A 16,114-nucleotide genomic window follows, 5' to 3' on the forward strand; every position below is an offset into this window, starting at 1 on the left:
AGGACTCTTGTTCTGAGCAGTTTAATATATTCTTTTTAAAGATGACAAAAAGAAATTTGAATGGCTCGTGTGGATTGCATTTATTTCAGCTTCCTTTCCCTCTATGAAACGTGGTTTACTGATTGTCAAATTATTCTTTCTAACTGGAAACTCTTTGAATCTAAAAAGGAGGAATAAACGGCACGATCCTTGTAAAATAATTCTTTTAATGTGGCGGCTTGCTGGTAGCTATTCTATCTTTTAGCATAGAAAATGGTGGGTTTTTTAGAATGGGATTCTGTGGTAGTGCATGAACTAATATACTTCATAGTATTTGTCTTCCGGATATGCTACTCGCATCCTAATTTTACTGGTTCTTTATAAATTTTTATTCAAGATGAGGATCCCATTTAATTTGATAAGTGAACGGGATAATACTGCTTTGATTAAGAACGTTATTGACACGCGTTTCTGTGCTTTGGGAGTAACGCTGAATGTGTGATGTCTGCTGTGTTGGGCTCCAATTTTTTCAGTTTCTAACTGTCTTGAGCAGGCTAGTGTATGCAGTGTTTTGCCCACATAGTCAAGCCTTGGGTGTATCTTACAAATCTTAACTGTCTCTTTTTTTCTCACTCTAGTTTTAGCAGGCTCTTCAGTTCGTCTAGTAATACAGCTAAGAAACCAGAACCTCCAGTCAATGTTAAATATAATGCTCCAACCTCACACATTACTCCATCAGTCAAGAAAAGAAGCAGCACCTTATCTCAGTTACCTAGTGACAAATCTAAAGCCTTTGAATTCCTCAGTGACGAGTAAGACATTTTGATTTTACAGTACTAGATATGATGGATCAAATATTTACTCTTTTAATCCTGTGAGATAAATGGCTTGCTGCTAAGTGAATTATAAGCATGTATAATATCTTCCTGAAGCGAATGCTGATGCTTGTGAAGTCAATATAGTGCAGACTGTGAAATATATAGCAGCGGATGAGTGTTTCAATTTGCAAATAACGCTGCCTTTCATAAAAGCGCATTTAGGCACAGGAGGCAGTACTCGGTACGTTTTTACATGCAAGTGTTGTAGTTAAAACGACTATATAGATTATCACTTTAAGTTCATTGGCAAAGTACAACAGCATGAGTCAGGCTAACAAGTGTCCATGTTTTTTTTTTTTCTCCTATGGTATTTTTTGGGTGTGGTTTTTGATTATTTTTAAATATATATTTTTTGACCTGTCGGCTTTTAGAGCTTGCAAAGATGCATAACCCATGTGGTTAATTAAGGCTACTAAAAATAGACTTTCTAGTTTTGCTAGTCTTTCCTAGATCCCTTAGAAATAGTCCACAGGAAAACTCACGTTCCACAAGTGATGTGTTGAAAACTAGCGATCTGTTTGATAACCCAATGTTTTCAGAGCGATCTTGTCTATTGAGCTTAATGGCAACTCCCATGATGCAGAAATATAAAGAATTCTGAAGAGTAACAGGTTCTTTAATAATGATTCCTTCTTAGAACTGAAGCCAGTTTAGCCTCACGCAGAGAGCAGAAGAGAGAACAATATCGCCAAGTGAAAGCACACGTTCAGAAAGAAGATGGTAGAGTGCAAGCATTTGGTTGGAGTCTACCTCAGAAGTACAAACAGGTATCACGCTTATGTTTGACAAGTAATGGCAACAACTTCATGTTCTGTAAATCCGAACAGATTCGGGAACAGAGTATTATTTCACCACGTGAGTGATTCCAGCATATTTTTCATTGTAGTTTGAACTTTTACAGTGAAAAGTTGGGTTTTCTAAAGAAAACCACAAAGCAAAACTCTTGAGCATATTTAACAAACTATGACCCTCTAATTCTCAAGGTTGCAAATTTCTTTTTTTTTTTTTTTTTTCACAAGGGAAAGTGTGTTTTTTTTTTTTTTTTTTTCTTTTCTGCATAGGTGGCAAACGGTGGCCAGGGTGACAACAAGATGAAGAATTTACCTGTTCCTGTTTACCTGAGACCTTTAGATGAGAAGGATACATCTATGAAGGTAGAGTTTTTAAAGCTGTGATTTAGAGACCTTTGAGATCTTATAGGTTGCTTTTTTTTTTTTTAATGTTTACTTTTAGATTCGGTTTTCTTTAGGTAATGAAGTAGTTTTTTTAAAGCAAAGGTGATTCAGAGTTCAAACTTCAGTAAAATGTATGTAACTTTAATCTTTAACAAACTCCTTAGAGAACTGCAAAAATATTTTAATTCTGGTATTAGTTAGCATACTTAAACTAAAAAAGTCAGATGCATTGTTTAACTGATTAGTTATTTTTCAAAAACAAAAAATAAGTTTTGCTTTTCAACTGAAGTATTTTTCTTTCAAGCTGTGGTGCGCAGTGGGGGTGAACCTTTCAGGAGGGAAAACACGAGATGGAGGGTCTGTGGTTGGTGCTAGCGTATTCTACAATGACATGACTGGTTTGGATGCAGATGGCAACAAGCAGCGAACAGGATCTCAAAGCAGCTTAGATAGACTAGACCAAGAACTCAAGGTAAGATCAGTGACTGGCGTGTTGAATAATTAACAGCTTTACAGTGTATCTTAGGTCAATATTGTATTTGGTAATTGGGTTTGGTAGTTAGTGGTAATGAATATAGTTTTCTCAGGAAGTCATCACCACGGGGTGTTTAGGATATTGAATCCAACTATTATATAAATTTTATTCTTTCCTGTGTGCCAGCTTGTTGGTGAATCTAAGGAGTAAATCAGTTATACATCAAAATGATGCACTGTTTATGCTAGTGTTGCCCACCCTAGAAAATATTTGTGATACAATTGTCAAAGTTCTGACTAGCATTAGAAGATTTTCCCCCCCCCCCCCTTCTCCCACCTTTACCCCCCATGTGTGTCTTTGTTTAAAAATGTTTTGGTCTTTATGTTTTTATGAACTTGAAACAATGAATGGAACTCATCCTAAAGGCATTAAGGAAAAAAAAAAAAAAAAAGGCAGAGTTGCATTTTGGCTTGAAATGCTTTGGGACATAACACTAGCTGTGGAGATGCTGAGTTATGGTAGAAGGCATATAAACAGAATTAAATAGCTTTACGCTTATTCAGCTTTATAATTGAGCAGTTTCATCGTTTTCTATTGTTTTCTATGCAGGTATAAAATTAGTTTTTTATCTTCCAAATCTGCTGAGAACAATTAAATAACTTTAGTTTTGTAACGGCATTGAAATTATATAAATAGTGATAAGTTAAATATGTTTCTGTAGTTGATAATGTAGGAACATAAGATCAATGGCAATAGCTTTGTTGTCCCCTTTCCTGTTGTTATTCACTTCTATTTTGGCTTTATTCTCCTTCAGGACCAGCAGAAAGAGCTGAAACATCAGGAAGAATTATCCAGTCTAGTTTGGATCTGTACTAGCACACATTCTGCTACAAAAGTTATTATTATTGATGCTAACCAACCAGGAAATATTTTGGACAGTTTCATTGTTTGCAATTCTCACGTGCTTTGTATTGCTAGTGTACCAGGTAAAGACTCATGATGTTCTGGCACTTGGTTTAAGTTTATCTTGTTCAGTTGTTTTTTTTTTTTTTTAATACAATGAAAAAGTCAAGATGTGTTAATTTTTTTGTATAAAATGTTACTGTAATAGTAATAAAAATATTTAGGTGAAGGGAAAAATTTTTGAATTTTTGTTCTACTCTTCCATTCTTGAATTGGCTCTTGACCTAAATAATCTCAAAGGTAGAGAGATGGTAATCGCACAGACCAAGTATTTTGTCTGCTGCATCATGAAAATATACAGTAGTGCTAATGTTTTATGCAACTGTGAACTTCATGAAAGAAAAGCTTTTTAGACCTTCATAGCCTCTTGAAAGTAAAGTAAATGTTAGTGTTGGCTATAGAAGGATAAGAAGGGTAAGTCTCCCTTAAGGAGACTTACCATTTTGCATTAAACAAAAAGTAATATTGGGGGTGTGTCTGGATAGTGAACTGAGGGCAATATAATAGGAGAAGATTATGCTTCTTGAAAAGAACCTAATTGTGCTTTTGGATTACTTGTTAGCTTATGCTTATAGTAGCCTATAGCATTACTTTTAGTGAAGTAGTTCTGTTTAATAGGCTCAGAAGAAAACACTTTTGAGGGAAGATTTGAGTAAGAGTAATATTTTGAGGCTTTCAAATTAATAAAATCAAAGAGGTTTCCTAATGAAAATGAATGTGGGGCTGAAGGAAGGGATGATTTAAGTAGAGATTTTGAAAAGAGGATGCATGAGAGGCTATGAAAACAGTGTATGATGAGACTCACTTGGTGGAATGAGTTATGTAGCCCTTGAAAGTAATTGGTGAAGTTTGAGTTTTTGCTCCATAGGAGCTAGTCCTCTATATATAATTCTTGAATATAATGTAAGCTAAGAATATTATTTTTACTCTATTTCATGCTATTTCACTTTCACATTTTGAGAAAAGTATTGAGAGGATTGCTCAAGAGAAAAGCAATGTTTGTTTTTATTTTTTTTCCTGGAACAAAATATCTGTTGCAATTACATTCTTTATAAAAGTGTAGATCGATATATTCCTTTTCTTAAATGTGCATCTGTCATGAAACTACTTTTAATGTAAATAAGATTTATTTTAAAATTAGAAATCAGCTAGCTGTAACATCCTGCAAACTTTCACATGGCGTATGACCTACAGATATGCTGCAGCACATGTAGATACTGCTTTTGCTTTTTGAATTTAATGATGGTATCTTTAATGTCTGCTGATTATGTCAAAAGAAGCCTGTAGGTATTCTGCATGTTGTAGCTTGGGTATTGGAGAGTTCTTTCAGTTTGAAAGCTTCATTATTAGACAGAAAAATGACTCCCCTTTATGCACACAAAAGACATGGCAATTTAATCTTTCAGGGGCTAGGGAAACAGACTATCCTGCAGGAGAAGAAGGATCACAAGAAGCAGATCCCAGTCAAGTGGACAAGTCATCTTTATGTGGAAGCATGACGAGCAACAGTTCTGCAGAAACTGATAGCCTGTTAGGAGGAATAACCGTGGTTGGCTGTACTGCAGAGGGTGTTACAGGAGCACCGGTGCAAATGGTGCATGATGCAAATGGTGGCTCACCTGTGGGAGATAAACAGTCAGGTATGAAAAATCTTAGAAGTGTGGCTGAGATGGCAGACCTCAGTAGGTGTAACTAAGGAATGGATGATGCAAGTATTTAATAGAAGAGCTTGTCCTTAAGCGGAGATACTGTAAAACGAGTACTGTGTGGGAATATCATTTGTTTTCTTATGGTATGTAATGTTGTTGCCTTAGTTGTTTTTCTTATTTATCAAATTTGACTGCTAACCTTGTTCATCATTTCAAACCAAACCGTTAGTCACTGGGTTGATACTTAAACTGAACTTTTATGGGAGAGTTTGCATTTGACATTTTGTCAATACCCGAACTTTAGCATATTGCACTATGTTCCTGATCACTTACTTATTTTTTATATATATATATATAATTATATATATATTTGTATATAAAAAACTTTTTTAGATGAGGTATTAAGCGTGTTTTACAATTGTCTGGTTATTGCAAATAGTTAATTGTTATCAGTTTTAAGTTCTGGCTGTTTTAAGCAAATAAAAATTATATCTCTGCAATCGTTATAGTAGTTTTCAAGTTTGTTTTTTTTTTTTTCTTTCGTAGATATTGCAACTGAAAGTAATTCAGTAGAGGAAAACATTCCAACAGCAGAGGAGGCAACAGAGGCAACAGAGGTCAATGCAGGGGCAGGAGAAGACACAGCTGATACTGCACAAACTGGAGTCTACACAGAGCATGTCTTCACAGATCCACTGGGAGTGCAAAATACAGCAGAGAGTTCTCCAGTGTACCAGCCTAGGTACGTAGTCAATATTCATGCCTTTAAAACGTATTTAAAATGCAAAATGTGATATTTTCAAGAACACAACATAGGGATGAAACTTTTTCGTAAAATACATTGCGCGCACAATTTTTTGAACATTGGTAAAGATGAGGTGTATGTCAGGAGTCTTGGTACAAGACGTTCTAAGTTCTACTTTCGTGAAGCATTTGCCTATGTATGAAGAGTTTTTTGTCACTGAATTCATGTCTAGAGTGCAGACACCTCCAGAAGGGAGCAGTGAGTGTCTAACAGTTTGTCACTAAGTCATCTTATGGTCTTTGTGTGAATGGCTTTGATCTAGAAGTGCTCGTTTAAATCTCCTGTTTTGAGGAAAAATAAGTAAGAATTACATTTTTTTTCCTCCTGATCAGCTGGTGGTTCAACCATGTTTTTCCTTTCTCAGGATAGTCAGTCTGTGAGTATAGATACAAGAGTGAAGAAGTGTGAAAGTAATCAGTATTTCAAATGAAAGCATATTTCAGCTCTTCAGACAGCTCAGGAATCTTTATTCTCCATGCAAAGACCCAAATGTATTACTGGGAGGTCAGGGCATTACAGTCTTTTGATACGTTTCCCTCATCTCTCTCCTGCCATTGCCAGAAATATCAGTAATATTGACAGGGTTGAATGGAATCTGCATTTCCTTTTAGAAGTAAATGTCCACTTGGAGAAATTCTTTGTTACTGAAGTTTTCACCTGTACAGTTGGTATACTTCTATGTGTGGTTACTGGTTTTTAAATAGCTTATGTGCTTCAAAAGCAAATGTAGACACCAAGAGCAATAAAGCTAATACCTAGGTTATACTTTGAGTAATCTGTGCGGTTTATTCAAAGTATTTTAACTTTTTTTTTTCCCCCTCAGTAGTGAGTCAGAGTTGTATAAAGATATTGCGGTTTTGCCAAATGAGCAAGATCTAGTGAGAGAAGAAGCACAGAAAATGAGTAGCCTTTTACCAACGATGTGGCTTGGAGCACAGAATGGATGGTAAGAAAATGTTAATCTTGGATTAGATTTGTTTGGAGCAATTATTTTAAACTTGCTTCTTGGGCCTACAGGTTAACTGTCTCAAGAGTCAAGATTAAGTGCAAGAAGCCCTCAAGAGAACCTAAACTTTGTACATTTGGCTATGTTAGTTAGATATTACAGAATTCAAAGGAAGTATTGTAGGTGATTAGCAAGGATTTTTTGGCAGGTGATGGTTTTTTACCTCTGTCTCTGGATGAGTTTTTCTAGTGAAAGTCTTGTCTGATAATTCCATAATATTCAGTATTATACTAGGAAAAATATATTGCCCTTTTTACTGCAGACATAGGGGTCTGTAATGTTTTGGGCATCTGAAAAAACGTTCTGCCTGCTCAGGTAGTTCTTTCTTTCCAAGTCTATAGGTTTTTCACCGTAAGATGAAAACTTGTTTCCTCTCTAATTGTGGATTTCAGCTATAGGGTTTTTTGTTGTTTTTTTTTTCTGTCTGATAGACCATTTTTGAGTGCTTTCAATCCCTCCCGATTTGTCTTTGCAGCTTGTATGTTCATTCGTCAGTGGCCCAGTGGAGGAAATGTGTTCATGCCATTAAACTTAAAGATTCTATTCTCAGTATTGTGTAAGTTCTGAAAGAATATCGTGTAAATCATAGTGAATTTTTGTTTAAAAAAAACTTATAGTTTATATTTTCTCCTAAGATATTGGAATATCGGTTACCATAAATGCACGTGTATTCTTTGAAGGGCATTGGAAAGTGTTTGGGGAATAAGGAAAATAAAAGGAACCTTGTATCTGTTGAAAATAGCATGATTAAAATCATGCGTTTCTTGGTAGCTGTATGCTCAAAAATTATATATAGATTGTTATCATTGTTTCCTTCAGGTATTGTAGCTAAAAATGTTTAAGCTATTTGAATTGGACTTTGAGCCTTATTGTCGAAATCAAAGCGCTAGGGTTAATGAGAATATAAAAACTATGTTGAACGATAAAAAAAATTTCTACCTTACTTTAAACTTGTATTTTCAGAAATGCAATCTAACAGCATGTGCTTGTGCCTCCTTTCTTTTCCTAGACATGTGAAAGGAATAGTATTAGTTGCACTAGCTGATGGAACACTAGCAATATTTCACAGAGGAGTTGGTAAGCATTCTATTAGATCTTGAAATAGTGAAGTTACGGTAGCACTGATGAAAGTAGTGTACCATTTATAATGTTTTGAAAATGTATTCCTGAGTGGCCTTTTTTACAGACTATTGTGAGAAATCCTTCTAATACTTCTGTTGCAGTTTCAAGTATCATTTAAAGTTTAATATTTTATTTAAACAAGTATAACACTTGGAAAGTTCAGGCCATCTTAAGATGCGGCAATTAGGAATCCCCTGTTCTCTTCCCTTTCCCATGGATACCCAGGTTCTCCTTTTTGGAGTCATCACCACAGATTTTGACTCTGAAGTTCCTGTAAGTTGTTTCAAGGCCTTACAGAGTGATTGGAATTGTTGAATCATAGGTGCAGTATATGAAGTTTATGAACCAGCTGGCCCTCGGCCTTTACGTTCATCACTGTTGTGTACCCCACGTTCCCCATACAATTTTTTTTCTATGAACCGCTCATCTAAACTTCGATTTTTCTTATGATTCTTCTCTGGAACATATTCTTTTTGTTGCATAGAAAACCTTCGTTTTCAACTGTAGTTTTTTCACTGTAGTTTTTTCACTTGCATCAGAAATGTAAGACCTTTCAATGCTTTAACTAGGGAAAGTTTGTCATACTGAGATTGAAGTCAGATATCTGGCTCTGTATGTATGCCCATTAAGCCCATGGCTGCATTTCTGTGTAATTTACTTAACTGTCTCTTAAGAACAGCCAGTTTTTTTTTTTTAAAGTTAAGTGACTGTTCTCCCAACTGTTAAACAGAATTCTTTTGTGCTGCTGTTAGTCTGTCACATCTTACATGCGAGGCTTTTTGCGGCCTGATTTGGATATTAGGTGTTTTAGAGGACTGTTATCTTCTCCACCTTGAATCCCTGGTAGTGAAAAAGTCACCATCTTGTTTGGAAGAGTTTTGCCTGATCCTTTTCTGGTTGTTAAGATAGTAGAAAATGATTCTGAAGACTTTTCTGCCATCAAAACTGTCAAGGTGGAGGATGTTATTTGAATAGGCCCCCATTTTTTCCTGTCAAAGTGAGGGAAGGCATCTAATGTCCATCCAATTAGATGATGTCAGGTTTTGTATTTTTTTTTTTTTCCTCACAGCTTAGGATTTGTTTGTCTATATGCAACATCTGCTGCAAACATCCTAAATGCAGAATGCAATACTGCAAGTATAGAATAAATTGCCTTAAATTGGCCTGTTTTCTGATGTAAAGGTCTGGTTCTGGTTGTAAATCTACGGTGGAATCTTTTTTCCTCTTCCAGTATATTTCTTTTTCTTCATGGCATCTGTTTTTTTTTTTTTTTTGTCTTATGTAGAGCTGTAGTACTCTAGTCCTTGCAGCTTTTGCAAGACTTCCTGCTTTCAGGATAGTAATCTTCTCTGTTACTTGGCCCAGAAACTGGATCAACCTGCAAGCAGCTTTGCCTTGACACTTCAGAGTTTGTATAAACAATGTAAATGTTGCTAATGACCTTTGAGGAAAATGTGGGCTTATTCTGACTCCCACAGAAATTTTTGCACTGTTCTGCTTCATTCCTGGAATTCCCTCATATCCTGGGAAGAAGAAATGAGAGTGGGATATGTCTAAGCCAAATAGCAAAAAGCCAGTTAGTCTGCTTTATTGTTAACTCTTTCTGCTTGTTCATCATGCACAATAGTTACGTCTCTTGTTTTGTTATTAGTGTTAGTAATTGTCTGTGGCCAATAAGAATTTTGTAAGCATCTCTTGATAATTTCTGCCCAAGTCATTTCTGTACAAGCTCTGTTTGTTTGCCTCAAGAATAACAATGTGTAGGGCAAGGTCTAGTTATGAGTAACTGGAATTCTTCTGTTGGCTTGTCTCCCCAGACTCCCTGCTCATTTTTTCTCTTCCTTGTGGAGTTTCAGATGCAAGTGTTGGGAAAGACACAACTGGGATGAAATTGTGGGGTTTTTTTTTTGTTTTTGTTTTAAAACCTCAAACTGTAATGGCTTATGATCCTTAAAGGATCTCAAATAACTGTCAGAGTGATGATCTCTGGCTTAGCTCAATCTGGAGAAGAACTTTGCTTGGTGTTGGGTGACCAATTTATTATGCTTTTTAATATATATCAGGTGCCACTGTAAGATCTTAACACATTTTAGAAAATCTTTGTGTACTGGTCACCTTTTCTGTGCTAAGTCAAGCATTACGTGCCTAGCTCTGTGTGGGTAGTTGCTTGTTGTTAGCTGTTGTTGTGTCTATGCAAGTAACACATTTAGCACTAGGTAACTTGCTCTTCTTTTAAAAGATGTTTTGACAAGCTTTGAACATGAGTCACTGTGTGACTGTATTATATAAAACCAAAATAATAGCATTTTGTGTGATGGTGTAGACCATGTAATTAATTGTGGCTTGCCTTTTTTCTTTTTTCTTTTTTCCTTTATTTTTTTTTTTAAATTAATGAAGAGCCTAGCCATAAATTTATATGTACTTACCCAGGTTGTTACAACACTTTTAAAAATGAGACTGTTCTTAAAAAAGACTTTTGTCTGTATTTGTAAATGACTTAACTTATAGGAGCTTATATTTTGTCCTGTTTTTATTTTGTTTCTATTGTTAAAGATGGTCAGTGGGATTTGACAAACTATCACCTCTTAGACCTGGGCCGGCCGCATCATTCGATAAGATGCATGACAGTGGTACATGACAAAGTCTGGTGTGGCTACAGGAACAAAATCTATGTTGTTCAGCCAAAGGCCATGAAAATAGAGGCAAGTTAAACTGATGTTTAAAATATAATTATATGTTGTTATGTCTTAATGCCATCTTATGCCAAAGCTCAAACTCCAGAGAACAGTTCATCAGCACAGAAACAGGAAGCAAAGCAAACTTGCTTTAGGAAATACTATTAAACTTTCTTAAGATAAAATGATGTTTTCGTGTTTTAGAAGAGTTTGAGGAATGATGAGACAGTCCTTGTTTGTTAAAACCAATTATTTTGGGATTTATTTCTCTACTTCTAGCTGACCAGAAACTAGGAGGTATCCTTAAGTCCTTGCGGTGTTTGCAAGGGTAGCTCCCAACTCATTCTTTATTCGTACATACTTACTCATTTATTATGCTCTCCACCCATTTGCAACCTTCTCTAGAATTTGTCTCTGCAATATTTAGAGGTTTTAAAGTGTTAGTATTGAGTATACTCTCCTTCTAGTTATACACTTTGTTCCTGTACTTTGTATAGTATACCTCAATACTTTGTTTCTGTAAAAGATATCTAAGCTGGTGTTTCTGCAGTGCTGTGTGGGTAAATGACATCCCACGTGTGCAGGAAGTGGCCACAGTTTCTGGAAAACTTTACCAAAATTAGTACTTCAACTTCTGGTACTTGGTCTGAGGCATGGGTCTGACTTTCAGAGGATGAAAGCTCAGCTCTCTTGAAAACATCAAGGACCTAATTCATAATATGTATTTCTGTGAAGAAGAGGTTTATATTTGGAAAACTGAAACAAGGGAATCAATACAACTGTGATCTGAATTGTATTTTTGGTATTTGCATGGGTGGATTTGTATGTAAGATAGTACTGGAAAGAGAAACAAATTTGGTCGTGTATATTGTGTGCTGTGTCTGGAAGAGCTTATATCAAAAAGGCTCAAGGTTAAAATGGAAACAGAAGTCAGAGCAGGCTGAGAATATAATGTAAATGAGAATGCAGTAGGAAGCTATAGCTTTGCAGTTGTGCTCCAGGTCAGGGAATCAGTGTTTTTACTGTTGCTTTACCAGCATCGTGTGGTAATTGTAACCAAGCTAAGTGCCGTATCTACTTGTTATCTAGCAAATCAAGGGGGTAGTGGATGACTTAAGAAAACTGCCAGTGTTGATAATATGAGACTAAAAGAGAAGATCTTCCTGTTCCCCTTTATTGTTTCAATTCCTAACTGAAAATCCATTCTCTTATAGAAGTCATTTGATGCACACCCAAGAAGAGAAAGCCAAGTGAGGCAGCTGGCATGGGTGGGTGATGGGGTATGGGTGTCTATTCGTTTGGACTCTACCCTGCGTCTCTATCATGCACACACGTATCAGCATCTACAAGATGTGGACATTGAACCTTATGTAAGCAAAATGCTAGGTAAGTTGATAAGACTAAATGAAATATTCTTTTACCTCTTGCTGTCTGGAGCTTTCTTTTTTTCTGTTATTGATCAGAGAATCCCCGTTGCAAGCAAAGAGGAAGGGTGAATGGAAGGCTAGTCAAATCCTGTTTGTTGTAAAATTTGATTCTGGAATGAGAAGCCTAAGTCAGTTTGTAAAGCATCATTAGGCTGATAGCTATTCTGTAATCCTTGCTGATGCTGACAGTGTCCCTAAAAACTTGGAACTAATTAAAAAAGATGATTGGGCAGAAATCCAGAGACACTAAAATCTTTCTCTATTACTGGATTGATGCTTGTTTTTAATCGAAGCGTGGGAAGAACCGATAGCTTGCATGGAAAAACTGCCATTTGACATCCTTTATGAGTAACTACTCTGCCATTGGTATACATGGAGGTAGTTTGGGGTAATTTAGCCTACACTGTACTAGGCTTGACAGACTTCTCCCACTCCCCTGTAGCACTAATGATATTCTCTGGAAGTTGTTCACTTTTTACAAGACACAGTACTTGTTTTCTAGCCAGTTAAAAAAATATGCACACGCACACACACATACATACATACATACATATATATGAAAATATATAAAACCTCTGTAAACCCACACTTTTTGGTTGAAAAGCTGCCCAGGTGCTGTAAGACCCAAAATAAGTTATTGTGCAGCATTATGGAGGAGGATAGCACCTTTTATGCTATCTAGCAATTTATTAGTCTCTGCATGCATTCACAATTTAATTCAGAGAAGTGCTTTAGCCTCTTAGGTTATCTTTACAGATAAAATATAGCTCGAAGAATGCACCCTTCTGACTTGGTTCTGCTTGAAGTGGGAGGGTATTACTTGTCTGCATGGGTTGGGAGTTGAAGTTAAAGTTCTCTGTCGTGGAACTAAAATTCTTTTTGCTTATAATTTTTGATGAAAAGCATCTTTTGTTTTTAGGTACTGGTAAACTGGGATTCTCATTTGTGAGAATCACAGCTCTTATGGTGTCTTGTAATCGTTTATGGGTAGGAACAGGAAATGGTGTCATCATCTCCATTCCATTAACAGAAAGTAAGTAAAAACATAAATGAAAAACACTGTGCAGAATGCTGTAGACATAAAAAGAAAACATTAAAGGTCATTCAAAGGCTTACTAATGGATAGAGAGCTTTACCTCTAGGTCTGAATCTTTCAGGTTTGTAATGGAGATTGACTCTGTGCAAAGTGTAGCACATAATCTGTGTCCATGGTTACAATTTCTCTGTGCAGAGGAGCCCATCTTGAAAAGTTCCTTTGTTCAGAATTTAGCAGAGATGATCTGGCTTGAATAAAGAAGAGACGTTTTGAAGCCTTAGAGATGTTAGTATTAGCAGTATCTATACATCTATAGAAGCTTATTGCCTGTAAGAGATGGCTTTAGTTTTCCAGTTGATGTTATTTTTGATCACTAAAGTAGCTTTTCGGTTTGACTTAAGCAAGTTGATATTGTTGCTAATACAATTTGAATGGCTTCCGTTTTAAGAATTCATCACAAAATAGGCATGAAGGACTATAGAGCAGCAGTATTACCAACTGCTTTAAAGGATGTGTCCAAAGCCACTGGAGTTGTAAACACATTCTTCAAGTGGAGCACTGCAACTTGTGGTTAAAATGCCATTACTGAATAATCCAAGTATCTGCTTAATAGATCCTAAACTCTTGCCATAGGTTGAAACTACTGGGGTGGGAGGTGGGAAGAAGCATTCTGATATGGGCAGTTGAACCTTGGGAGAAGAGAACAGTCAGTTTTCACTCCAGGGCAAAACAAATCTTAAGTAGATTAAGCTTGGGAAGAATCTGATTTGTAAATTGATTTTTTTTTTCTTTTCTTTTTTAACAACTTATGTCTGAGACTAATGTAAAAACACAGGGACAAAGGCTTCAGAAAATAAAATACATCAATTTGGCAGTCCTAAAAGTGTTATAATGTTATATAAAAGCAGAGCAGTCTGACAGGTGAAATCTTAAGGTGATTTAAAAGTAAAAACTCATCATGTTGTATCTGCTTTGTTGAACAGCACATGCATACATTTTTTTTCCTCATACTGTTCCTTTACGTTGTCCATCCATTCAGTAAATGTCTTTTTGCATTGCATGAGTGTACTTAAGGAAGGATAAACTTGCTATCATGACTTTAAAATAGTTAAGTCATGCTTTCAAAAATTATAGCTCTTAATTTGTGTCAAGCTCAATTTAATGTTTCCAGAGGAGTTTGTTTTTAAAAAACAAATCGGACGTGAAAAAAGAACCCTATTAAAGCTAGTGGATTTAAGTTCAATTTTGTTAGTTGTTCATGAATCAGAACAAACTCTTGTGAATAGGCTGAGTTGTGGGTTTGAGACCCTGTGTGATAAATATTCATGTTTCAAAGGCGGTTGCGTGTATGCATACTCAATTACATACTCTCAGTTCCCTGGGTCTCACTAGCAGGGCATCTTACCAGATCTGCAGATGGTATTTCACACAGGCACTTAGAAACACGAGGAGTTGCATGTTATTTTGTTAGCCTCCTGCTAAGGAAAGAGAGAAAGGGGAAACTTTGCAAGTAGTGAAACTTTGCCGATGAATGAAACTTTATAGTGATAAAGCATATGAAAGTGGCCCTGCTTTCTTTGTCCAATTTATACTGAAACTTTTATACCAAGATGCTGTTCTCTGTGACTTTTTATTGAATCTTCTGTATGAGATATTAACTGTTTTTAGGAGCTAAAATTTTAAGCTCTGTCTTATCAGAAACCAAAATATGAGAGTGGTGGGTTCTCATTAATCCTTCTCCTCTACTGTCATACCTATCCATTTCCCCTTTCCTCCTTTCTCACTTTAGCTGTAATCCTCCACCAGGGACGTTTACTGGGGCTGAGGGGTAAGTGCAGATCCTGAACAAAAATCTATTTTCAGGCTTCTAATAGCCACTTCAAGGCTGTTTCCCACTCCTTATAGATTTACCCTTTGTATGTTCCTAAATGTTTTTCCACTTGCAGTTACTGCATTGCAGCAGTTTTATGTTTGCTAAATGGCCACCAATCTGCTCAGCAGTTTAGTATATCATCCTGTGTTGCAGCTGAACTTTCATACCGACTTTGTTTTTCTTCCAGCCAGTGTGATACCATATCTCATAACTTTGTCATTAATCCACATCATTTACTGTCTTGTTACAAATCACTGTTTCTTTCACTCCTTTGATAGTCTTTGGAATGGAGATGGCTTGTATGTCTAGCATGAGTACTTTTCTGTTTTAATGGATTTTAAAACTTCTTGGTAAAAACTAGACATTGAATTCTAATAGGGTAGCTCCTTCATGCCTATAGGTGGTTATTTTTAGTGTGGTGGTTTTTTTTTTTTTTTTTTTTGCTGGCAAGGGGATACCCTATGATTAGTTGGAATAAAAATGCATTTAATTATATGTTTATGTTAAATTTGCTCACACTGAAACACAGTAGAGGTATTTTCTGTGAAAGATACAGTCCTTTCACAGATTATTTTTTCAAAAGTAGGAAATTAAAACTTGATGTTTATGCTAGACTAATAAGAATCCTGCTCCATTTTCTGAGGTACTTTAAATAACGAAGCATGCAATCTTTTCTTTCCAGCTCTGTCTTGAATTGGCAATGCTGCCCTCCTGTTTCATTTTTATCTGAGTTGGCTTTAGCTTTTAGATGGTATCATAAGGTCTCTTAACAAATAACTATTTCTGTAATTTGTATTTTCAAGTAGAGAACGCTTCTTTTCTTCTTTTACAGCTAATAAGGCAGCAGCAGGTTCCGGAAACCGTCCAGGGAGTGTAATACGTGTATATGGAGATGAAAACAGTGACAAAGTGACTCCTGGAACGTTCATACCATATTGTTCAATGGCACATGCACAGCTTTGCTTCCATGGGCACCGTGATGCTGTTAAATTCTTTGTCGCAGTACCTGGTGAGCTTTTTATTACCATTCCTCAAGAGAGGTTTCTTTTTC

At 36.1% G+C, this 16,114-nt stretch overlaps 1 protein-coding gene across 6 annotated transcripts in view; it reads left to right on the forward strand.

Annotated features, from left to right (window-relative positions):
• Nucleotides 1–16,114, forward strand: part of SPAG9 (sperm associated antigen 9) — a 70,404-nt gene that overhangs the window by 49,911 nt on the left and 4,379 nt on the right. For 2 of the 6 annotated variants that reach the window (XM_068913327.1, XM_009678883.2), the window contains 15 exons: nt 618–791; nt 1,495–1,624; nt 1,919–2,011; nt 2,337–2,504; nt 3,322–3,493; nt 4,877–5,110; nt 5,666–5,861; nt 6,748–6,870; nt 7,406–7,486; nt 7,940–8,007; nt 10,606–10,754; nt 11,942–12,113; nt 13,074–13,187; nt 14,980–15,018; nt 15,896–16,072. In XM_068913327.1, coding sequence (XP_068769428.1) covers nt 618–791; nt 1,495–1,624; nt 1,919–2,011; nt 2,337–2,504; nt 3,322–3,493; nt 4,877–5,110; nt 5,666–5,861; nt 6,748–6,870; nt 7,406–7,486; nt 7,940–8,007; nt 10,606–10,754; nt 11,942–12,113; nt 13,074–13,187; nt 14,980–15,018; nt 15,896–16,072 — 2,090 coding nt within the window. The remainder of the gene's footprint in view (nt 1–617; nt 792–1,494; nt 1,625–1,918; nt 2,012–2,336; nt 2,505–3,321; nt 3,494–4,876; nt 5,111–5,665; nt 5,862–6,747; nt 6,871–7,405; nt 7,487–7,939; nt 8,008–10,605; nt 10,755–11,941; nt 12,114–13,073; nt 13,188–14,979; nt 15,019–15,895; nt 16,073–16,114) is intronic. The other 4 variants (XM_068913325.1, XM_009678885.2, XM_068913324.1 and 1 more) reach the window with 3 other exon arrangements.

Source organism: Struthio camelus, chromosome 19 (assembly GCF_040807025.1).
Source record: "Struthio camelus isolate bStrCam1 chromosome 19, bStrCam1.hap1, whole genome shotgun sequence".
Taxonomy (NCBI): Eukaryota; Metazoa; Chordata; class Aves; order Struthioniformes; family Struthionidae; genus Struthio; species Struthio camelus.